General features: G+C 39.3%; 1 protein-coding gene across 2 annotated transcripts; it reads right to left on the reverse strand.

Annotated features, from left to right (window-relative positions):
• Positions 1-8,245: 8,245 nt before the first annotated feature.
• arrdc2 (arrestin domain containing 2) lies at positions 8,246-19,883 on the reverse strand. Of its 2 annotated transcripts, XM_054602435.1 has the most exons (8): positions 19,706-19,883; positions 18,616-18,870; positions 11,536-11,753; positions 11,337-11,439; positions 10,978-11,234; positions 10,690-10,852; positions 9,969-10,129; positions 8,246-9,701 (listed from the first exon to the last, which is right to left on the reverse strand). In XM_054602435.1, exons 2-8 carry the CDS (start codon positions 18,866-18,868, stop codon positions 9,648-9,650), a joined length of 1,209 nt encoding a protein of 402 aa, XP_054458410.1. In that variant the 5' UTR covers positions 18,869-18,870; positions 19,706-19,883; the 3' UTR covers positions 8,246-9,647. The 2 variants fall into 2 exon arrangements, with proteins under 2 accessions (XP_054458410.1, XP_054458409.1); XM_054602434.1 differs by lacking the exons at positions 18,616-18,870; positions 19,706-19,883 and adding an exon at positions 13,476-13,953.
• Positions 19,884-25,839: the final 5,956 nt, after the last annotated feature.

Genomic DNA, 25,839 nt, shown 5'->3' on the forward strand with positions numbered 1-25,839 from the left:
AGCAGCTTGCAAATTTGGTGATTTTGTTTTTTTACAGATAAACTGATTAAGTGTTCCCTTATGGATTGAGAAAAAGCTCCTACTTCTTAAGCAGAACTTATTTCACATTTAAAAACACACTGTACTATCTGAAAAAAACAACATTTCACAAAGCTGAAAACAGGCCATTTTTTCTGTGGTCATTAAAAGTTGATTTGGAGACACATGACAGCAATGTTTAAATATATAGTGACACATTATTACAATATCAAAAACACATCGCATAGATTCTGATGAGCATTAGTGCACTACAGTTATATCTCATTTGTCATGGTATGTCTGCATTTTAAACCTAAAAGATACATAGTCCTGAGTCTCAGTCCCTTTTGTGGTGAATTCATCCTGCCCTATGACAGCTGTACACCAGAACTAAATAAAAAAGTACCCATGATAGAGGGAGCAGCAGGGCTGCAGTAATTCACTGTCAAAAACACTGTCAACAGAGTCTTAAATATACAGTCTGGCTCACTTGCCAATAGGTGCTAAACTAAGAAATGATACCTGCATTACACCAAGATTTTAGGCACTGAGATCTCATGATACTGAAGATTGATTTATTTGTAAAACATCCACCACATCATGCATTTTGGGCTCTGTGTGGAGCCTCCATTGTACTGAGGAAGATTCCTAAACAAAGAGCGCCTCAGAGCCCAGAAACAAAGAGAGACAGATCATAACAATGCAAACAAGTAGATTTTGTGGAACCCTGAATTACAAGTGTGGGAGGAGCAGATATAAACAAAGCTGCTCTTTTTCCATGTTGTTTTGGGATGTTGTTTGTTCCTACATGGTATTATTTCCCTTCCAGAATATTCTGGGGAGCAGCTTGGCGTGCAGTCCTCTGCTGTCTGCTCTGTGACCCCTCTGAAGTTACACCGATTTCCATGAAGCCTTGAAATGGGAGGGGAGCTGCAATCCGATCCCCACCACACCCCCGCCCCCACCCACCCCAGCCCCCATCAAGAAGGCGTTGATCGGAACTCTCACTGACGTCTTGATGTCACAGTACGTCCAAGCAGGACGGCGCGGCATGTGGAAGTCACATGGCCAGAAGAGACTCTTAGTCTAGTTGATTTGTGTTTATAAGCCATCATGAGAACATTGATGTTGTACATTGCAGTCTTTTTTGACAACAAAAACTGTTATGTTTTCACAGTGTTATGCAGTGGAACAACTCCAAAACATGCAAAGACAGAGCAGAGTCTCCTTTGCTCTCAAGACAAAACATAACTGTATTTGACCACGGACGTATCTGCACACCTAAACATCCAACAAAACTCCCTGCATTCCCCTCCAACGCAGCACATAACAAAGCCTCTTGACGTCCTCCAAGACAACCCGGTGATATGTCCTCCCTTTCAGATGCCTTGCTACTGGGGAGAAAGCAATTTTGGCTTGTTTTGGTTTGTCTGCCACCGTTCCTTCTGGTTATGTTGTGATCTGTTCGGAATGTGAGCCGATAATGATGTTAAACGTATGACATGCCTCCCTCGTGACAACCTTGACGAGCCTCTTTGCTCAGAAGTGTCCTGATTGTGTATGTTTTCTATTTAGTTATATCTACAAAAGAAATTGGTAACAATGGCGCAAAATGTATCCGCATAAGATTGACTGATGCTACTTTAACACATTACAGATATGAAGGATTACACAGTTAGATAGCTCAGTTGAAAAAGAAGGGACGAAACAGGTATAAGAGCTCTTGGTCTACTGACTGACCAACCACAGTGTCAATGTAACTATGCGTTGGCAACTACAGGTGGACTGCATACATGGTGCAATTTTTTTTTTGCTAATAGATACAAGAGCATCCAGGAGCAACTTTTACCTCATAACACATGAAATATGCTTAAAAATAAAAGTCGGGGTAATATTTTACGTTTTGTAGAAAACAGTGTTGTGGTAAAATGCTAAGGCAGTGAATGCACTGTAGAAACATGTTTATATACTGGGGCACTTAGACACTGGGCCTCTATATATTTTAATACTTAAAAGTAAACTATAAACATTTATCTTTTTTTATTTTTATTCTCCAATTCTTGATTTTACTGTTATTCCAAATATGTTTCTTTATACACCGGCCTTTTAAGCACAGCCTCATTAGCATGCCACACTGTGTAGAACTGCAAATATTGTAAGTACATCCTAGATTCCTACACCCTTGAATCCTAGGAATTTCAAAGTTTGTTTGTTTATTGAAACCAAGAGTTGCATGTTGGCATGAAGCATATGACCATTGTCTGAATGAGGACTCTTGTTTTTATTTGACTGATTTTGTCTTAAAAACTCCTTAAAAAACTGTAGTACTGAAAAGCAAAGGGAAAACAGGTGAATTATGTATTCATATTTGAATCATTGTAAAAATCCATTCATTTATTTTCAAAGACTGCTGTAGCAAAAAATCAAATCTACAAACGTTCAACACATTAAGGTACATATCCACTATGCTATACTGTTATATGTTAAGTGTATCTCATATCTTATGGGCTGAAATCTCTGTTTCATAGCACTTAAATTGTTTGCAAATTAGCATATGACATAAAGCATTTTAAGAAATAAAGTAACACTCATATGCCTAGTTTGCATGTTCATGGCACAATAACAGATTATTGACTACATCAATTTTTTTGTTTTTGGTCATAATTTTCAAGAACTAAATGTGTTCATTTTGAACTTGTGGTAAAGACAGTTTAGTCGGACCAAGTTGTCGATGGTCCTCCACATTTCAAGCAAGGCAAATTCAAGGATACAACTACATGAAACACACAGCCAACATCAGCCGACTATGGAGAGTCAGCAAAAACCCTGACTACATCCTGAATCGTTATGACAATGTTGATAGCTGACACGGCCATAAAGAGGTGAGTATTTTAACACTGTGGGGACTTAACTTTCTCGTGGTTCAGGAAGTCTACGACAGTTATAACTGCAGACTAGGGATGCTAATGTGTGTGTGTCAACAGATTGGCTCTCTTGTGCCACAAAAAAAAACTAGAGAGCCAAACCCACTGATTTTTTAAAATAATAATTAATCAAATTAAACATTCATCTTCAACAGGAACTGATTTCTGAGCTGCTGAGGCTGTCACTTTGAAAATATCTGAGTTGTTGCAGCTGTTAGCCTTGTATTGTGTGTTTTGCAGTGTCTGAAACTCAATATGTTGTCATTAAGTCTTAAACACCCTCAGCTTTAATGTGCTCTACAATTACATGTAAAGAAGGTTGGGTCCTGACTGCCGATTGGCCCGAAAAGTTAAGGTGAGTCCATATGAGCACATTGGTCGCTCTGATGCCACTGATGGTTGTGACTGTGAGGGCGGGGTTGGTAATGACCATGAGTGATGTGTGTGTGTCTAAGTGTGTCTGGTGGTGTGATAAACAGGGCGTTCAGCAGCTTGTCAACAATGTCTGGACAACAGCAGCTCATAATGACTGACACAAACCATTTCAAGTAAAACATATTTTTTTTAAATTTGAATGCACAGCGAGTAAATAAAAGTTAAGTTTATCTTTAAAGCCCCTAATCACAACATTTGTAGTTTTCAATAGCCTCCCTTAATAGCTCCTTGGAAACTACCCAACGAATCCCTTGTCAATACGTGCTGTAGGTGCACATGAGTTGAAACATGCACCCCCTCTCGTTTACCATACTTTGTGAGGGACATTATACACTTAATAATGATATACTACTTAATAATGTATATCATAGTTTAGTAGTTGATTTATATTTTGTATTAATAATCTGAATCTGCAAAGTAGCCTTACTAGTAACTACTAATTTCAAATAAATGTAGTGAAGTTAAAAGTACAATATTTCCTTCTAAATGTAGTGGACTAGAAGTATAACGTTACATAATACTCGAGTAAAGTACCTCAAATTGTACTCAAGAACAGTGCTTAAGTAGCCTAAATATACTTCGTTACATTCCCCCACTGCTAGAACAAGAGCACAAAATTGTTTAAACGGTTTCTTCATAGATCTAGCCCCTTAATTTAACTTTCAAACAAAAACAAACCGTGTAAACAAAATGTAAAGAGTTTTTAGTTAGTCTACAAAATGTCTTATCCAAGGTTTTAAAGTTCAGGCATGAGAGGGTTTAGTGGCTTGCTAAAGGACACTTTTACAGTATGCATGTCAACAATTTTCCAGAAGCTGTGTTGACCCTGTGAGAGAACTTTTTGCTCTCTTGAATCAACTGTTAGTCCAACCATGACTAGAATTATCATATTGCCTAACGGAAGTTGTTCCCAAATCACATTGGATACACACATTCTCACATTCAGTGGCTTGTTTGTTTACACTGTGTGCCACGCAACCACCATGTAATCATTGTTATTCAGAAATGTAATTAGTGTTTGGGGGATGCACTACCACTGCACTAGTTCCAGCTTGTCCAAAATTACACTCGTTGTCTCCATTTGTCTCATGTGATTATGTAATTTGTTCCTGTTTGTTTCTTATAAGCATGCAGACAAAACTAACTTTGGTCACCAGTGAGCATTTCAAGTCAGTATTCAAAGTTATTTTTTACCCAGTCGAGGTTTGTCTGCATGTTTGTTAGAAACAAACAGGATGTTGAGATTTCTTTGAACACATTGCTGAGTTATCCTTTAAAGTGTCCCATGTTTGGTTGTTGTTAAGGCATCCAAAAAGTTATAACAAATACATATACTATACATATAAAAACATATAATCGCATCATGATTTTATATTTTATGTCGTTCTATTTGTCCTTTACTTTGTATTTTAAGCATGTTTAAGCTAAATGAGAAAACTGCTTTTTATGGTTGATCCTTAATTGTTGGCCGTTGGTTGTTGTCACACAAGAGTTATAGTGCTATATTTTGATTTAAAAAGGAAGGATTTTGATTTCCTTTTGCAGTTGGCAATATTATTTCAGAATACAACCTTTTACTTAATCAGGTCAAGAAAACAAATTTGCCAAAAGAACTGCTGAGCATGTTCACCTTAAATCTGGGCCAAAATACAGGGAGAGTTTCCTTCGAAAATAGGACAAGCAGTAGTGGGGGGGCATGACAAGCAGTAGTGGGGGGGGTTCATATTCTTGACATAAGCAAAAGAACTAATACTACACTGTAAAAATGCGGCATTACATGTAAAGGTCCTGCATTGAAATATTACTTAAAAGGTGCCAACTATTAAATTGAGAGCATTTCTATTCCCTCCACACGGCTCTCAAAGGGTGACGACTGAGCCAGCGTCTTGCGTCATTAAGGATTAATCTGCTGATTACTTTCTCAATTAATTGTTTGGTTTGTAAATCAGCAAACTCTAAAGAGAAGCTCCTCACAATTACTCAGAGCCCAGAGTGACCCCGTCACACTGCTTGTCTAATAATATTACAAAAATAATTACAAGAAACTGCGGATAACTGGAACCAAGAATTATCTGCCATTTTAGCATGAAAAATGACTTGAGCAATTGGTAGAATAGTTCATTAAATCAAATGGTTTTCAATCAACTGATCAATTCAGCTTTAATTGTCTGATCAATTGAGTAGCTCTATCTATGCCATAGCATCGTGATACCTTTTCATTGCCATTCTGTTGCCACTGCATTAAAAAACATCAGCAGTAAACGCAAAGGGGCCCATGTAGAAAGCTTATGCTGTAAAGTTTGTTTTAAATGTTATTAATCTGTTAAGCTGTCAAATAAATGTAGTTGCTGTGGTCTAGGGGTTAAGTGCTAATTCTTTGGTACTGGTCCCAACCTGGAGTGTGTAGAGAAAAGGGGGGAACGATGAGAGAAACAGAGACTGATGGACTTACTTCCAAGACTAAAGAAAACAGCTGGGAGGTGGCTTAGCTTACCGAGCTAGCAGCCCCGTCGGCGGGCTAGCAGTTAGCCAGTCCCTCAGGTAAAGCTGAAATGCATCCTGAGTGGCATTTAAACTACCACTCTCACAGCTGAGCCTGTCACGTGACAGTGGATGCGCATGCACCTCTCATTGACGTTCCTTTATCAACAGAGGAGCCTCTATACCTCATTATTACTTAAAACCAACCCATCACTCCTAGCAGTCTAGTGGCATGAAAAGATAATACTAATGTAAAGTACAAGTACATTAGATGTGTGCAGTACATGAGTAAATATACTTGGTTACATTTCACCACTGAGGACAAGTAACTCAAGACGATGTTCGCAGTGGTCTAGAGATTAGAATTGTGAAACTTAATGATCTTCATATGCACATTTTTTCAAGGCAGCTGCAAATACCAGATCAACCCAGAAAAAAAACCATGTAAAAACAAGAGTAAGTGTGTAAGAACTAATATAACAATTGGATAAGTTATCTTTGTTTTTGTTTTTCATTTGTTATCTTCATTAGCCCTTTAGTTTTTGATTTGCTTTTGAGGTTCACATCAAATGTAACTCAACTCAAAAGGATGCGAGTAAATGACACAGTTATAGAAGTAAATGAGTCATCGAAAAACACAAAAGTAAACAACACTTTTTAAACAGAACAACTGTTTACAACAACAGAATATTTGATCAAAAGGAAACTCAAGTAAGAAAAACATTTAAAAGGTTAAATTACTTGTTTTGACAAACTAAGAACATCAATTTAATGCATCACATGAGGATTACAGGAACACAGTGGATGTTCCAGGATGCTGTGCAAATGAAACGTCTTGGACAGCGCTGTTCCCCAGTGAAAAACTCCCTTCATGAAAAACACAGGGTCATTGTAAGGTCACTGCAGTTAATGCCAGGTAGACCTCAGGGAACTCTCTAGGTTCAGTTTCACTTCAGTCAGATTAAGAGGTTTACGGTTTGTTTAAGTAGCCAAATGTTGTAAACAGGAAAGCTTATTATGGTAATGTTAGTGGTAAGGTTTAAGTTCAGAGAATATAAAGCAAAGCGGGCTGTATTATGGAATGGTAAAGGCATTTTAAAGTCAACTTTATAATGCTTTATTGTTGAGGGTCTTTAACCATGTCAAGTTGGTATCGACAGTCTGAAATGTTAACTTTTGGCAGTTTTGTACCTACCCTTATCAAGTAACGATTAAAAAATATCAAGCAATATGTTTTGATTAACTTTAAAAAATAAATAACGATAACTTTCTTCTTGGTGTAAAGACTTAATTAACATTTAAAAGAAGAGATTCTGCACTAGCTGTAGTTTTAGAAACAAAACAAGCCCCACCTAAGAGTGCCCAGGATCAATACGATGTGAATATACCAGTTACTCTGGAGTGTAATTTTCTCTTCTTCCTTGTCCTGTTGTGGCTTTAATGACTGCATCAGTGAGATGATGCCACACTACTGCAACTCCTACTACCTGTCAGGTGTCAGTGCTCAAAATGATTGTGTATGCAGGCTGGTTGAGACTAAACACACAAATATATTGACTGAGCTCTGAGCTCTGTGGTGAGAGTCAAGACGAATTCCTGCATTTTCTTTATTGTTTGGTCTATAAAAAATTCCTTGATTTCTCTGATTCACATTTCACAATTCAAGATGTATAGTTTACAATGACAAATATTGAAGTAGCCGGAAGCAGCATAAACTCTGGTATTTTAGGGATTCAAATATTCCCAGCATTGTTATTTAGTTTAATTTAAAAGTAATTAGGTACAACATTACGGCAAAATTGACACCAACACAAAGTTTTAAAGCTTTTGACTGAAACTTTCATCCTTCTTCCGCACTGTACTGAACATCTCTGTCCTTTTGCTTTAACACGAATCCCTGAATAATCCCCGGAGAGTTTCTCCTACTTGACCTATGGCCATGTTTATAGCTTCGTATCACACTGTACTCAACTGAGCTGCATGTTTCGTCCTATGTTTTATGTGTTTACATCTGGCAAAAAATAATTTGGATCCCTGTTCAAATATTCATGTAAACAAAGTACAAACTATCAAAGAGGACACTAAATGAGCTACACATTGAGCTCAATGTGACAGATCGACTGTTGAGATGAGGCCATAAAATAGTTTGCGCAAGTGCTCAATATTAGAGCTGTCATGTGCAAAACTGCTCAGTCTGTAATTATTGTCTCTTTAATTGTAGCTGGTTCCCCTTGCTAACCCTGCCCTTGGCATTGATATCGTTTGACTCATACTGTTGAACATGATGTGCCAACTCTCTGGCACGCAACGTGATAAACAGAGGACTTTACCATTTCCCTTGTAGAAAGTGTGTACTGCTAGCATAATAAGTCAGACATGGAAGGAAGCACTGAAGACACATTTTTATTATAAAAAAAAGATTACAAAACTTTGGCAAGATTGTGAATCAACAATTCGTATAAAAAAATATATTTGTTTTTTTCAGTGAGTGCCACCGAAGTCGCATAGCTGACCCTGAGGTCTTATTTCATACTCTTACAGTCTTTTTGGAAGTTGAGGAGAAAACACAATCCTCGAGTTTTTGGAATGTTCTTTGTCCATACATTTCAGTGGCATCTCCAGCTTAAGGCTCGACTTGACTGCTGAGCACTTCGTTCTTGTTGAGCGTGACAAAGTGCTCCACAGCACCGAGGCATCTGGCTCCCATCAAAAGCTTCAGACCACGTGGCTCAGAGGTCTCCATCTCCTCCTCCTGTTGTTTAGCAGCTGGGAGAGCTAATCTAAGAGCCTCGTGCAGCTTTATACACACACTGCTCACCTTATTTCATCGCTGTGCTGGAATCAACCATCACAGCTATCTGACGGCCAACAATCTGGCGTCTATCTTCAGTGCCTTAAGGCTTGCATTAACACACCTCTCGGAATCCATCCACACACAAGCCAACTATTTTTGTACAGAGTTCTTGCTGAATTAATTCAGCTCTATTCCTCTCTATGAGAGAACGACTTCATGAAACTCTGGTGCAATCTTCGACTGCAGATAATTATGGCATGCATATTTTTCCCTTTTACATATCGTGACCTGCATGCATTAAATACATCAACATCGGCTTACTTGACTTGTCTGCTGCACCATCACACCTTCAGATACAGTATGTGCTTAACAAATAGTAGAAATCATCGCCGGCGCAATGCTGCTCAGTCACACGATGCATAGCAATGTAGGTTGTTAGTTTCTACTGGGTTGCCAGTTAAAGAAGAGTTGGAAAGTTAAGATTGCACCTTTTTACGCTAATCAATCATGACAACGTGCTTCTAAACATATGTCAGCTTCTCCAGAGTGCTTTTTTTGAACGTGAGGTGCAAGTCCAACTCTCCATCTAACAAATATCAAGTTACCTTTCACCCCCAATATGTGTTAAACTCCTTAAATCTCAAAGTCCACTTGACATGAGGGAATCGTTGATTGGGATGCATTTGTAACTCACTCCGTAAAAAGGGAGCCAAAAATCACTTGTGGAGGACAGGAACTGATGTGGAAGTGCTACTTTCCTCGTAAAAGAACAGGAAAGAGTTCACTTTTTCTTTATGGACTGGAAATAAAGTAGCGGCTCCTCCACTGACATCCAGTTCCTGTGAGCTCTTGAACTCTCCTTGGCGCTCCAGTCCCTGTCCTCGACACTGTGGAACCAGGTGCCATTTATTGGAGAGAAGTAATCCAGGAGAAGACAAATCTCTTGATTTGTTTCTTTAAGTTAAGTTGCTTGACGCTCAGACGAGGCTCATGGTTCAACACGTCATGCAGCGAGGTCTCATGTTTAAGGGCTGAGGGTTGGGGTCAACCTGTAGGCAGCAGATGGGGAAAAAAACACATTAGATGAATTCTAAGTAAGCAGGTTATTCAGCCTTTGTCTGAGCAAAACATCATTCAGCCTACACCCACAGATTTATTTTTATGTGTGTACAGTTATAAAATGCAGCTGTGATATCAAGTGTGTCTTTGACAGGAAAGAAGTTGGGGATGTTCTATTCATTGACTCACAAACATACTTCTATGCCAATAAAAACAACAAATAGGTAGGTGTTGTTTTCCAGTATTTGGTGACTCACCTCGCTGTACACTGGCGGAGGTCGGAAGCGAAACTCTTGAACAAATGCCATGAGGGGGCGCTCCAGGATCCCACTCAGATCTTCGGCGGGTTGCGGGACCACTGAGTTGTTACGCTGCTCGGCCTCCTCCTCTGTCACTACGGAGCTGTAATCCGGAGGAGCTGCAGGGAAAGAGGCAGTATAAGTCTTCTGTTCTGACTCAACAGAACAGTACAGGTCCAAACACTAAGCCGTTGAGTCATCGCTGTAAAAAACAAACTCTTAAAAACCCACTTAGCATTTGCTGCCTTCTGCACTAACAAACACTGATTCGTCCCATCATTAATCTTTGCTGAATCGAAACCTTTGTTTATCCATGTTAGCATCTGACTGGTATTTTGGCTGTGTCTGCAATTCATTTGTTTTGCCATTTTGCAGACCTTTGAGTGCAATTATCCTTGAAAATTAGTAGCTACAGATTATATAAATGGTGAAAAAGACAATAATGAGTTTGTACTGCTTTGCTCATTCTGAGGGTCATGTGTTTATCTGCCCAGTCTGAAAAAGACTTTCCACAATCCTATGTTTGCTATAAACAAGGACAATCAAGAAAAAGACTGTCACATTTGATCCTGATTTGCTTGGGTCATAAAAAAGTTCATGTTTAATAACTGGGTCCCTACGCACATCTAGACCTTCATGTCTCTGTTTATCAGTCACTGCAGTATAAAAGGACACTTACGCTCAGGCTGCTCGGGGATGGCCATGCGCAGCCACTCCAGGTTGACGCTGTATTGGCTGCTGACGCTGGAGGTCCGGCTGCCGAACGGATGGAGGGGGATGGTGCCTATGACCAGTGGCAGTTCCAGACACAGCTTGGACGTCCCAGGAACATCGACACAAATCTGGTGGAAGGAAAAGATCAAAACTTTTAGTGAATTCTGTGCAAAGTGCAGCAGCAGTGTCCATAAAAAGAGGGAATATAGAGTTTGAATTCCTAAGAAATAAAGCAGCTTTTGACTGAGCTCACCTTGAGCATGTACTCGACTTTGATGATGCGACACTGCAGGATGGAGGGACCCACAGGTGGGATCTTGATGGCGCGACCATGCCACGTCTCCCTGCATCTGGCCCCCACAATATCACCGCACAGTGTGCCCACCACCGCGCGCTTCTGCTTCATGGTGCCGCGGGCGATGAACGTCTGTGTCTGAGTGATGTAGGCTTTGGGCACAACTGATCTGGAGGTAGAGTTGTCAAACTCCGCAAAGACAGGTATCACCTCACCTGGGGAAAAAGGAAAGTATGTTAGAAATTGCTGACACTTCTAATGTGGCCTAAAAAAGTCTGTGTTTTTAGAGGAAGTTGTTTAAGGTGCGAGCCTCTCACCTGGTGTGTAGCCTTTGCGGTCGATCTTTGCCGTTACAGACACCTGTCCAAAGTTGCGGTACCATGCCCGTGCCATCTTGTCCTTGGTTCCAGCCTGTGGCGCCTGGGAATGATGAAACCAAATGAGGTTAGTGCCTTAAAACACCCAGAAAATCATGAAGAGAGTAATGACACAATCATCACAGGCTGGGATGCTCACCAGAAAAGCCGGTGTGTTGATGTCAATGGGCTCGATGACTGTAAACTCCTTCTTGATCTTCCTGACGGTGGCCCAAGGCCTGTGTAGTTTAACTTTGACCCAGTAACGGATGCTGCCGTGTTTTCCCTCAAAAGAGGTGACCAGCGTCTCCTCAGGCAGCTGGAAGCTAAATGGAAATTCATGTCTGCCTGCAGGGAGGACGGTAACTTCACCATTATCTGAGGAGAGGAGAAAAAAAAAAGATGAAAATTAAAGTTACAGTTGGTAATTTGATTTCAAGAGTACATGTCAGTGAGTGTAGATGACCAGTTTATTGCTGAGATAAAGTGTACATAGAGTATTACTACACTGATACAAACAAACAATTCAGCGCAATGAAATAATAAAAGTTTCTTAATCTTTACTGGGATCTATTATCTGATTGTGTGTGAGGTCAAGTCGTATTCTACACGTATGCATGGCAGCAAAGTAATTCATCTGGTGAAGGAAAAAGAGTGGTGATACACAACTAGTCAAAAAACAAAATATTCTATTTCTTTAGTAATTCATGTAAATAGAGTTGACTTCATAAGAGTAAAAACAGATCTTGAAAGCATGACTTGTTGAAATAGAAATCTCTCTGTCTTTCTCTGCAATCACATGGCTTCTGTGCTTGCTCAGAGGGGCGGTTCCTCCTCCATTGTGCTGACTGAGAACATGTTTTCCTCAAGCTGTATTATATAGCCCATCTCAACTGCTCTGTTTTTTTCCCTCTCTCTTGCTGCACAGGTTCAGGAACACGTGTTTGCGTTTAACAGACTATGTGTTTAGTGTCCCTTTGTGAGCTGGAAGGTCCTTCTTGATTCAAAATAACAATACTGTCACTGTGTAATCCTCTTACTGGGTCAAGACGGCTGTTATGAGCCTTCTCCTGTTTATATGCACACCGGCAATAAAACTTTCAAACATCACCAAAATCTTTCACATTGTGTTTTTTTGTTTTGTTATTTCTGAGGAAGTTTTTTAATAAAATACCAAATCAAGCTCTTCGACTAAACTTGCAAAGAAACAACATAAAACTGACGAAGCCCTGTCTATGAATTTCCTGTCTACACTTCAGAGCAAAACAACTCTGTGCTCGATGAATGAAGGCAGAAAGCTGAGGTTCTCCCACATCGCTGTGGAGAAAAACAACCCTGAAATTTCTTCGAATGAGGAAAAGTCTGATGCCAGGGCAACTTTTTTTCAACAGATGTTTTCACATTGAGTGCAAAGACAGCTGTTGAAACATATTGTGCTCTCTTCCTATACAGACGTAGCAGCTTTTTATACTTATATCTTGACTTTTTATTAACAAAACAACTTCTCACATAGCAGAATAAATAACAAGCAGTCTTCTAAAAAAAAAGACTTTGTCGATGAATGACCAGATCTCTGAGTCCTTGTTTGTGCATTTTCTGAATCTGTATGCTCAGTTTTACTTCTTTAGGGAAGTGGAAAACAACAAAGAAACCATCGCTCAAAAGGCTCCAAATAAAGTGATGTTTTTCAAGTCAAGTTTGACGTCATTTAAATAGTATAAAGTGATCCAGTCTTTTCTTTTATGAATCAAAAAACAACAACAATTCTCAAAAGTAAAAAAACAACAACTCACTTATAAAACAAGTCAGTATTTGACTGCACCAGACATTAATACAACCAGAGAGAAAAAGGACTTGGCTCATGATCCGTTTAACTCTCACACTAAATTATGAAAAACACTATTCACAGTTTGCAGACAGACAAACAAGCCAGTGTCCCCAATCCAAATAAACCACTTTCACTTTTGTTTAAATCATTTGACATATGCTCAATAAGGGGTTTTTGCTGTTTTGATCCCCTTCTAGTTGACAATAAGTTTACAGACAGGATGCACTCTCCTTGGTCTCCCCCCCATCACAGCGCCTGCAGAGCGGACTGACCTGCCTGCAGCAGCACCTCTCTCCGGTTCAAGTACTCCACCTCGTCGCTGTAGTTCTGGGTGTACGCGGTGCTGGAGCCGGCGGACCGGGACTCGGTCCAGTGCACTTTAGCGAATCCCTCAGCGTGGAGCTTCAGGGAGTCCACCCGGCTCTCCCCGGACAGGTCCACCACCACCCGGCCGGACACCACGTCCGAGCTGCTGAACACCGGAGGACAGTCCACCTCCGGAGAGTCGAAGACGATGTCAAACTTTTTCAACTTGTCGAAAATCATTTTTTTTGCAGGTTGTGCAAGTCCTCTCCAAAGCAAAGTGAGTGAGTCCTTTTTTATTCTTGTTCCGCGGGGTTATTAAAGTGCTCTGAAGTGGATCTTCAAACTGCAGATGACTTTTAACTCACTTGGTTAAAGCTCAAACTGTTGAGCACCTTCTGTTTGCAGCCTTATTTGCAGTCTGAGAAAGTGGGCGGGATTTCCAAATGTATTATGTAAGGCCTCGAGAGAGAGAGAGAGAGAGAGAGAGAGAGAGAGAGAGAGAGAGAGAGAGAGAGAGAGAGAGAGAGAGAGAGAGAGAGAGAGAGAGAGAGAGAGAGAGAGAGAGAGAGAGAGAGAGAGAGAGAGAGAGAGTTGAAGGCTGATGCTGCCTTCAGGTGCCCCTTCATGGAGTCGACTTCTCAGTGCTGCACTTTTGAATGAGACATTTGGCTACTTGTTTTGGTCAAAACCAACTACAAAACTAGTCAGGAAAGTTTCAAACAGTGAGCGGCAGCTGTTTTCAATAATAAAACACACTTTCAAACTAGGGGAAGTGGAATCAGCTGAAAACCAGACCTTGCTTCAAAAGGTTTGAGACCACTACTGTTGCAAAATAAGATTTTTGAGTTGTTGACAAGCATCATAACAAAGATCTCATCAGGGCAACAATATGTTCTCTTTCATTTATCGATCAAGCTTCAATATCACCTTTTTTGCTAAACTGTATAGACTATATCAGACGATATCAACAGGCTGTAGGAGGAGACAACAGAAACAAAGCATTAGGACATGTCCGGACAAAGGATAAGAACAAAACAGCGTTGTGATGTCAACATCACCAAAATTACAACTTTAATGACAAAACAAACAGAAATCGCGTTTACTGCCTCAGGGTTTTATGACAACTACCCACTTGAGAATCAAATCCTGACAATTTCGGTGCCAAGTAAAATTCCTGCTTCCTCAGTCCTACTTTCAACTTAGTTGGGTAACTTGTGTTCAGCACTTTTCAAAACATATCATATTTCCGAGCTGAGCCTGAAGGCAGCATAATAAACATGCAGACTGGGTGTGGAGGCAGCAGCGAGGAAAACAGGGCCTGCTGGTGATTGATGGTTACAGGTTCTTAGAAGAAAACAGACTTACTGAGCATGCCTCCGTCTGGCAGAGATCCGCCCTGCACTGCTCAGAGGGGAATAGTTTCACTCTGGACCAAAGCTGTTTACTCTACTTCTTACATGTTGCTTTTAACATACGGTTTCACAGCCCGGGCACACATTGAAACCAGACAGCTATAAAAGAATGCAACTTAAGAATGCCGCCAAATCCTCTTATGAAAAACATCTGCAGTTATACTAGCTCCAATAACAAAAGGATAACACAGAGAAGTCCCAGAAAAACAATTATCATTTAGCAAATATGCAGCCTTTTTCTTAACACATCAAAATAACTTCCAACATTTGCAAACAAAACCATGAATTGGATTTTTTTTCATCCAAACTCTGTTGCAGTCAATTAAACAAAAATGTTCAACTGGGGTACTCTTTTCATTCAATTCAAAACAGAACAAAAATCAAGTCTGGTCTCAAAAAAACAAAGTTGTTTACTCCTTTGTTCACTGGTAGTAGGAAGTTAGCTCTTCAGTGCCACCAACTGGCGATGTGGAGGCAGTGTGCACAGCTGCAGGACTACCAGGCTGTTTTTACACTGCCTCAACTGAACTGGAGATGTGTGTGAATCTTTAAAAAGTTGTAGGTGGTGCTCACAGAATGATAGAGTTAGGCCTCTGGAGGGATTTCCAACGGAGTATCCCCTCACTGTTAATTTACTCCTCGCCGGTAAGTACAATTAGGTTTCCTGCGTCTTTCCTTATGTATAATCAGTTACTCCTAAATAAGCTGTAGAACTCATATTATCATGTTCAGAAGTCAAGTCAAAAGTCCAGTTTGCATCAATATGTCAGGTTTTGCTTGAAGTACATTCAGGAGGTTATGACCTGGAGGGAAATATAGCCCAGCACGCCATCTGCTGGTGACCAGGAGAATGAGTCTAGCCCTATCAGGTCTCCCTGCCTCGGTCCTGATAAGGTGAACATGTGGGTCTATGCACAGAATGATGAGCCTGATAAACACTCCCACTCAGTATGATCAACCCAATCACACTGTAAGCAGGTCACCACTGCTGCAGACTAAAGTAAACATATTCATCCACATGAGTTTATCTCTGTTTACCTAAAGGGTTGCTGAGTGCACAACATTGTAGATCAAATATTAACATTGAAGCACTAAATACTTGAGCAAAGAGGGGGGGTGTTGAGGAAGTTTTCATTCTTCACTGGGGTTTGCATGTGAAACAACTTCTTCTTTTTTTTAAACTTCCAACTCTTAAAAAACTGAAACAACTCCTTAAAACACAACCAAACTCTCTACTGACACCGGACTGACTCTCGGATACATTCCCGACTTTAAAAGGGAAAAACAATCAGCTTCAAAAAGATTGTTTATGAAAAGCTTAAAAGATAAATGAACTGAAAATGACACCATAGTGTGAATTGTATGTAGAGAAGCAGCAGCAGCAGCAGGCTGTGTGGTGGAGGAGGACGGTGTCAGGAGGAGACACGTGTCGTTTTCATGGTTGAAGTGTAGATGCATCTTGCATTTTTTTTTTAAACAGCTCCCACACCTTCCTCTTTCTCTTCTGTCTTTCACTTTCTCTTCACTTCAAAACACCCTTTTTTTTTCTCTACTTTTCAACTTTTATATTTACAGCTTTATCCAATAGCTCGCACATACAAACACACAAATGGCGATAAAAAAGATTCTGTTCCTGAAAGGATTTAGATTTTATATGAGAAGGTTGAAGCTTTGAAACAACAATTAGCACTGTTATTCCCTGGACATATTCTGTAGATTACATTGGTCTACACAGAATGTCGGTCTGAGAGATATTTATAAGGTAAAACCACCCATGTACTGAAAGCACCTTAGCCTCTCTACTGGTAGTAATTGTTCACAATCCAGAAAACGTAATTGCGTTTAATTTGACAGAAGAATAAGGTGCATTTATGAATCAACTGCATGGATTTGGCAGATATCCTGGGTGAGGGGTGAAGAAGCACAAAGAATACTGGTGATTTCAACATTTTATTTTCCCATACCAAAAGAAGCATATTTCTAAACCATTTTGTTTAGAATTTCTTTATGTGGTTTTATTTGAATTTATGCATAGTTTAGTTTCTTTTTATATACATATTATTTATCTTAGAAAATCTTTAATACATATTATCACAGTAATTTGGGGTATTTTCGTGGCTTTATGTAATTCTATAATATCGTATTTGTTTTGATATTTGTTAATTTTCAATAGTTGCTGCATTTAGCAAACAAGTATCATTGTGGCTCCAAATGAGAAATGAGAAATGAAACTGTTTGAAAACAGCATCATTGAGAAGTCCTGTGGGGTGACACCAGGTCAAGTCAATTAACATAATATTTGAATGCTTTTATTAGGGATTGATACAATCTTTTATGATGTAATTGTATGGTAGCATATCAACATAACTTTTTATGGAATACATTTTCTGGAATTGAAAAATTGTGAATGGATAAAATAGACATTAAGTTAATGTTTTTGTTTAGTTTTTTAAGCTAGTCCGAGAAAGGTAGCAGTTAGAAAATATTAATTTCATCTCCGGTCATTTGCAAATTACACATTTAATATTTCAAACTAAGTTACGAATACAATAAAACGTAGTTAGTTGCTTAGCTGTGTTTCCTTTTTGTGTTCACAGAGTATTATTTAGGCTGAAATGTGGGCTAGATATCAACATACGAAACCTGCCCTACGCACCGTAAACCAGAGTGCATACACATCTGTTGCAGCAGCAATGAGGCTAAATACAACAAATAATTTACACCTACATCAAATTCTGCTCTTATCTGAGACTCCATTCATACATTATATTATATTTACCTGCCCAACCAGACTGGAGTTAAACCAACTATTCTGTTAACAAAGAACCTAGAGAAACATTAACCATTGCTAACAGTTTATTTACTCAGCTACTATGGCTTATATTCTCTGAATGTCCGCTAGGTGCCTTCCACACGGAGGGAACTTTACACTTTAAATGATTTTGTCCTGAACAACACAGCAATCAGTAAACCAGTTGTGTTTCTTTGGACTCAGCAATAATGGATTTTTGTTGAATGTGTTGATTAGGTTAACTGGCAGATGTATCTGGACAAGGCAGTGTCTACTTCTCTCCCTGGATTCGATGCAACACATTTGGCCCAGGTGGCTTTATTTTGCAAACTGCAGCAGCTACAAGACACAGTGGCTACCAGCTGGTCCATTAAAGAGCAAATCAGCAGTTTTACACATTATTCAGAGTAGAGAGAGAACTTTTACATCAACCAGCTGCAAAACATGCTGATTTACAGTTACTATCTATATCACAGCAAAGCTACAGTGATGGATGATATCTTACAATTATGTTATACTGATACCGTAGCGGACAAAAGGGGAATTAAATAACGACAACAAAGTCAGCAAAAAGTATACATAAAATTCCCCAATTTTATAGTAAATTAATACACTGTTGTCCATTTTCAAATAGTCATATCTTACAGTTTATTTCTAGTCATCTTTGGATTGGCTCTCTTCCCTGACCAAGCACTATTAAATGCTTTTATTTAGCTAATGTATATAGAACAAGGTCTAATGCAAAACATTATGTTGTTAGATGCAACTTTACCAGCTGCAGTTGTAATTCACCTGGGTTTAAATTGTGTTTATTGTGATAAATAAACACAAGTAAATATAGATAAACCACCAAAATATTAACCATATAGGGGATTACCACGATCTGCAGGCTTAACCACTGACCTCGAATCAGATGCTGTCGCTTCCTGAAGTATGTGATCTTGGAGGTGTAGTCGTTATAGACAGAGTTCATGCCACGGTTCTCAAGCCAGTGGGCTGTGGCCACCCCTCTCCCCTGCACCTTCATTGAGTGCACCCTGGTGTCCCTCCGGAGCTCCAGGCACACATGGCCGGACACCACCTCCCCTCCGATGAACGCTGCATCAGCTGGACCATCCAGCTCCAGCTTGAAAGACTTAATGGAGTTCAACGTCATTCCTAAAAGTGGAGATAGTTAAGCAGTTTTACAAGGCTGAGACACTAACAAATACAAATTCAATGTTAGTACAGGTGTATGTGGTTTTCAGGTGCTGTAAAAAACACATTGCAAATAGCAGATACCAGAAAGCAAATACCAGAAAGAGGCATGAATGATTTAAGCATCTAGGGCTCCTGGGCTAAACCAGGGGACCACCAACCAAGCAAATTATACATGTGAAGTCCTGTATTAACTTTTTTTTAATAATAATAATATGTACTTTTTTGTGACTGATTTTAAATGTGCACTTCCCATCAAACGGAACATATTGATATGTTTTTCTATTTTCTTTCAGGGATCTTATTTTTATGGTGGAGTTTGGTGGTTCTGCTTAGAGTCCTAAACCTGCCAGGGCAAGGGTCAGACAGTATACAGACACTGTTGTGTAGACTGGTAATTGTTTTTAAAACACGTTTCAGACATGTGCAATAACATAACATAACAAAACGTTACATTTTCTCTTTGGTTGTGATCTTGAACTAAACAGACAAAATGGTTTCTAGAGAATTACAGTTTATTATAACTTCTTTAATATGCAGACACAATTTTACATTTAACAAATACAACCTGTAGCCAATTGTTTTTTTTAACAAATTCGGTATGAGAGCATATAAATTCAAACTACAACAATATTCTAATAATATTCTAATAATACCTGACATCCTGTGCCAACTAAATCTAACAATATTTACATTTTCCGTGAAGCGTCTGCTGCGGGTTTATACACAGGGCGACGCGACTTCGTTTAATGAGCACAGTGACAGAGCTGACGTTTAAATGTCTTTAACGACTCACCGGCGGGTCTGGAGCAACGTAGCGGTCCTCTCAGAGCCGAGGCTGACGGAGAAGTTTCAACGCCCAGAAACACAGCAAGACCTCTGTCCACAGCAAGACCTCTGTCCACACCAAGACCTCTGTCCACACCAAGACCTCTGTCCACACCAGTGGTGAGAGCAGGCGCGCCCCCTTTAACGCCGAGGACACGCAGCCCTCTGGGAGGAGGAGGAGGGGGAGGGGGAGGACATGGGAGGACACAACGACGTCATTTCCCGGCTATACCTTTCACACTAAAAGCGTGTTTACCGTATTTCACTTTTATATACAGTCTATGATTTCACCACTCCTTTTTTTTTTCTTGACGTGTAGATCGGTTTGAGAGCAGAATACCACAAAAGTGCACCATTGAGGAAATATGTTATCGAAAGTACCAGTAAAAAGACGCGTAAAGTAGAATTTAACCGTTGACACGATTTTTGTAGTTGAACGTGGGCTTTTATTTTGAAGGCAGTGTGTTTTTTTCAGTTGAAAACGGTTAAGTCATATTTTCTCCTTCTCTGTTCTAAAAAACTACTTTACATTACATTACAGTCATTTAGCAGACGCTTTTATCCAAAGCGACTTACAGGAAGTGTATTCAACATAGGTATTCAAGAGAACTACTAGTCACCAGAAGTCATAAGTGCATCTCCTTTCTTAAACAAGCATCTAAAAGCATAAACCAGAGCAAAAGTACAGTGCAGAAGCAAATTACTACGAATACAATAGGTGCTACAAACTAATATGAATAGGATAAGTGCAATAAACGAATACGAATACAATAAGTGCAACAACTAATACGAATGCAATGAGTGCTACGAGGAAGGCTCAGGGTAGTACTTCTTGAAGAGGTGAGTTTTCAGCCTGCGCCGAAAGATGGGCAGCGACTCTGCTGTCCTGACGTCAGTGGGGCGTTCATTCCACCACTGAGGGGCCAGGACAGAAAGAAGCTGTGACCAGGCAGCAGAGCGAAGTGGTCGGGCGGGGGTGTAGGGCTTGACCATGGCCTGGAGATAGGAAGGAGCTGTTCCTTTCACTGCCCTGTAGGGCCTCTGATGGCCCCTGTACTTGAATAATGCCTATGTAAAACAGTATTTCACAAAGCTGTACAAAAAAGTAATAGGCCCTACATGTAAAAAAATAAAATAAAAAAAGGAAGATATGTGGCATAATATAAAATAGATTTTAAAGGAGGATATCTGGATAACTTTAGTAAGACATAGTGTCTCAGCATTTAAAGTTTCTCACATGACCACTATGTTCCATGTTTATGACATGGTATCACTGAAGCAGTTGTACTTCTAAAACGTTTTCATTTGCAAACTCTTTCAGGTGTAAACCAATTAAATATAACATTTCATATGGCCGAAAAATCCAATCACTGGAGAATTCAGTAAGAGATAACCATCCTTTGAGGTATTTCTTATCAAATGTATCACTGTAACATCCTACAGTGCTCATATAGATAATAAATCTGCTTAAACATTTGCATCAATTGTGGTCAAATGTATCATACAAATATGCAAGGCCATAAGTGTGATCCAGAAACAATCTGCTCACCCATTTGTGTTTTAAATGACCAAAAAAGATATGAAATATGAAAATGATTATGTTGTTTTTTTCATTCATGCCATAGTCTTAAATTAACATATCTGGCTGAAACTTGATCTGTATTTTTTATGATTCTTGGTAGAACCGACAAAAATCAAAAAATCAAACAAGTCTATGTCCAGTCTATTCTCGAGTTTAATGTCCTTGCAGCTGTACACCTTGGACCTGAGCTTGTTGTCCAGCTGACATTCCAGCCCATACCTGGACCGCTGCCTTTCACCAGGTTGATGAACTCCAGATTCAGTTTGCCTGCCAACTTTTTCAGCAGAGCCTGCATCTTAGGGTCAAGGCTGTGTTATTCCTACAACAGATTGTTTTGACAGAGTTTCGTGGTCAATCATGCTTGAAGGAGGAGGATGAGAATCTTTCTGCGATACAGACGCTAACCTTCATAGCAGTTTGCGTTGACAGTGTACACAGGGTGGAAGTAGGACGGTCAAGTCCGAGGCTACTTCCCTTCCCGTCCTAAATATGATAGGCTAGGTTTATGTTTAAGCCACCTAACTGCTAAACCTGAACTTGCACTCTGCTTCAGTATTTCACACTCTGATGGCCCCTGTACTGTTCTGAGTAAATAGTAATTCATTTATTAGCTCAATAAGATTATCATTCCAATGCAATTCACTGAAAAACACAACACTGAGGGATGATGTGACAGAGACGCTTTAGTTGATGCATGCTTGAAATTTAAAGGAGTTATACGCTCTAATGATCAGGGTAACGTTTTACATGTGAATAGAGTAGAATAACACCCCACCCCTTTAGTTTGGGTTGGTCAAAAGAGTTCTTGGAAATGTAGGAAAATTACTTGAAATGGCTAATTCATTCATATCTCTGTTACTCCTTGTTTCTCATTGGAATTCTCAGTTGACTTTAAGGCCCACAAACCAAGCACATTATGAAGCGTATTGTAATCAATACAATGATTTCTTTGCATATTATTAAGAGAAAACAATATATTTGTATATGAAATTCAGAACTGCTGTCAACTTGGTCGATGTAGTCTTACATTATATGTGACCTTCAATGTTAAACTGCATATTATTTGTTAGTGTGTTATAGTTTGTACAGCAACAGCAGCAGTTAAAAAATGTAATTCTGTGAAATTAATACCAATTGGAATAAAGTCAGAAACACAAACTCAGAGTTAAAAGAATCCAGAGCATGTGAATGTGTGGAATATGCTGCATATTCAAAACATATTTAACGTTATATATTATCAGGAGTGAAGCAAGTGACCAAGTGTTTTTGTCTCAGTCACTTTATGACAAAATTTGTGTTGAACAAGCTGTTGCAAGGACGCTGCAAGATCAAAGGTTTGGTGGTGTAGTTTTCACTGTGGGTGGTGCTGAAGTGCTGATGAGCCAGAGGAAACCTGATGTTGGTCTATGATTAACAGAAAGAGAGGCAGACAATATTGTGTTATTATAAAAAAAATGCTGCTGAAAGATTGATGAGAACTATAGGAACCCATGTACAAAGAGACACATATAAGGAGCATCATTAAACATGAGACCTATCTCTACTGATACTACCACAAGTATTCCTGTTTTTATGTACTACCAATAGAGTGCTGCAGAGATAATGTTTTTTTGTTGGCCAACCTGGAAGCTAGCATGGCACTCGTCCCCTTGTCAAAAAGCCAAATTAAGCTCTGTGGCAAACAAAAGTTTATGATACTAACAAGATAATCTTTATAAATGAACGCCACTCTCATGATTTTTGAAGCGTAAATGCAATTGCCAGAAGTAAAAAGCTAACGTAAGGCGAAAGCATACTACATCAATAAACTAAAGGTTCCGTCGTGATGACGTTTTGTAGTCTCATTTAGCCACTTGTAAGCAACCTTTTTTAAACATGTAAAAGCTTTCAAATTCTTCTTTTTATTATTGGCAATTCTTCAAATAGTAAAATTAAATGTCTGAATAAGCTTGTGTTAACCACAGTCTGTATTTCAGGCATTGAACCAAAAAACCCTTTCCAAAAAACAATTGACTTTGAGAAAAGGGAACTGAAAGTGCAAAAATGCTAACTCATTTCCTGGTTATAGGACTTCCTCCTGCAGCACTTTATGTCATTACCACACTATTATTTTCAACTTCTATTTTGCTACTACTTTGACAACAATTACCACTGTTACTATAACAATCACACAGGTGAGTGTTTGACTTCATTTTGGGATCTCTCACCCTCTGCTGTGACGGACAAGGTGTCTGTCTGCGGGTCTTCATAGGGAGGTAATCAGACTTGGTGATGCTGGAGTTCAACTCGTGTTCTGCCAAACAGATTAAACACAGTTAATGTTCACATGTAGCTCCCTTTAAACACACCAACACAATTGATCCATCACCTGGTCCACTCAGGATAGTGCTCGACAGCGGGACAGCTTTTCTAGCCGGCTCTCCGTCCTGTTTGCTGTAGTGTTCTTTGGCCGTGGTCGTGTAGTATTGGTCCGACGGACGGGGCGGGCTGAACTGTACATGGCTCTTGGTCATCCGGTCAGCCCCGGGCACATACACTGAACTCTCTGAGTGGATCTGCTACAGGGAGGATCATAATTTAAACTGAAGTGAAAACCTTTCACTTTTATTATTAAAGCAATGTATGTACCTATACTATTACACACAAATACACAAATAACTATGCAGAAGATCAGTTATCTCACATCAGATGAGGAGATTCTGTTGATGGTGACAGACATCCCCTCTTTGTTGCTCCTCGTATCGATGTCCCACTTTGGTAAGGAACTGGAATTTTTGTTCCTCTTTACCAGAATGACTGGATCTGCTGGGATATAAACCAAATCCAGGAAGGATAACTGAGATAGATTTACAGACTAGCATTTCACGTGTATCTCAATATTGTGTAAACTTAGTTTGATTGGGTTAGAATGTATGTAAAGGAAATTTACAAATTGTCAAATTGTGATAATGTAATTTCTTTGTAGAGTCAAACACAGTCTTCACCTAAAGAACACTGTTCCTAACAGTTAGAACAGTTTCCTCAAATATAGTACGTATATAGTAAACAGTACAAACATGAGTTCAAATGTATTTAAAAAAAGGATTTAACATTTGTTCTTTTCCCATTTGGGGACCTCTTGGTATTTGAAGGCCCTAAGCAGCTGCTTAGTTTTCTTGCAGCATGTGTCGTTACTTAATGAAATGAAAACTTCTTCACCATGGGAAATTAAATTAATAGATCTGAATTGTCAGTTTGCAAGAATGAAAACTTATGGCAAAAACCTGCCTGGACATTAACACAGAAAACACTCACCCAGCTTGTGGTGGCAAAAGTCTTCTCTGGATGTGGACGACCACAAGTTCTCAGAGAAATGTTCAAGGTTAAGCTTCAAACGCTTCTTCACCACTGGTTGCCTGCATAAAAAAAAAAAACATATCAGATATTGCTTTTATTATATTTGTGTGGGGATAAACTCCACACCAGTTAATGTGAGCTTTCAAAGAGTGAGAATACTAATTGTTCAATCCTGAAAAAGTTGTTTTTGAGGCTTTTGAGTTAATCAAATATCAATTTTAGCGTTCAAGACGCCTCAAGAATCTAGTATCCCAAATCAAAGCATACCGTGAAACTAAAAGAGGGCTGAACTGAGATCTGAAGGATGAAAAAAAGCCCCTAAAGCCATTGTTTTTTCTACTGTTTGGCAACTGTTCATATAGAATGTAAAGTGAGTGATGTGACGGGAGTTTTTCCAGCATGGTAGAACGACTGCAGACCTGCAGGCAGCGGGCCAGTTGAATGACGCAGCGTGGGTTGTCTCTCTCTCTACAATCTTCACAGGATCACCCAGAGCCAATGATGCGTGCTGGAGAAAGACAATGTGAATAACAGTCACGGTTTAAGCTAATAACATCCATTTCATGGAAAGCTTCATTAAAAGGTCAGTACCCTTGTCACTCTTGTGTCTATTTCAAGCTCACAGTGCTGGTACTCCAGGTCATAGTGTATCTTCCCTTAGCATGCACACAGCTGAGCATTCAACACATCAGCCTACATTCTGGTTTGACCTCAGTCTCTCTCTGAAATCAGAGAAAATGGCTTCTCTGGAACTGCTGAGTAGTTAGGGTCGTTCCTAAATCTAGTCCTGTGCCATGACAACTAGTAGAAATACACCAAGGAAGGGATATAAATATGAGAGTCTTTTTAAATTTTGACTTTGCCTTGTCAGAGAAAACAATGCTTTGATACCAGCATTTAAAGAACTATTCACATCTTTTACTTAAGTAAAAGTAATACAACAATGAAAAAAATACTCCATTCAAGTCCTGCATTCAAAATCAACATATATTATTTATATGCTGTGTAATTGAATATAGAAAAATGAATATGTTATATGTTGATCATATGTTTTGAAAGTAAAAACTTAATCTTAAAATAACTAATGACTGTAGTGAAATAAAAAGCTGAACATTCTCCCTGAAATGCCGAGGAGTTGAGGTCTATGGTGGAAATGATCTCAAATACATACTTGAGTACATAAC

Source organism: Anoplopoma fimbria, chromosome 8 (assembly GCF_027596085.1).
Source record: "Anoplopoma fimbria isolate UVic2021 breed Golden Eagle Sablefish chromosome 8, Afim_UVic_2022, whole genome shotgun sequence".
Classification (NCBI taxonomy): domain Eukaryota; kingdom Metazoa; phylum Chordata; class Actinopteri; order Perciformes; family Anoplopomatidae; genus Anoplopoma; species Anoplopoma fimbria.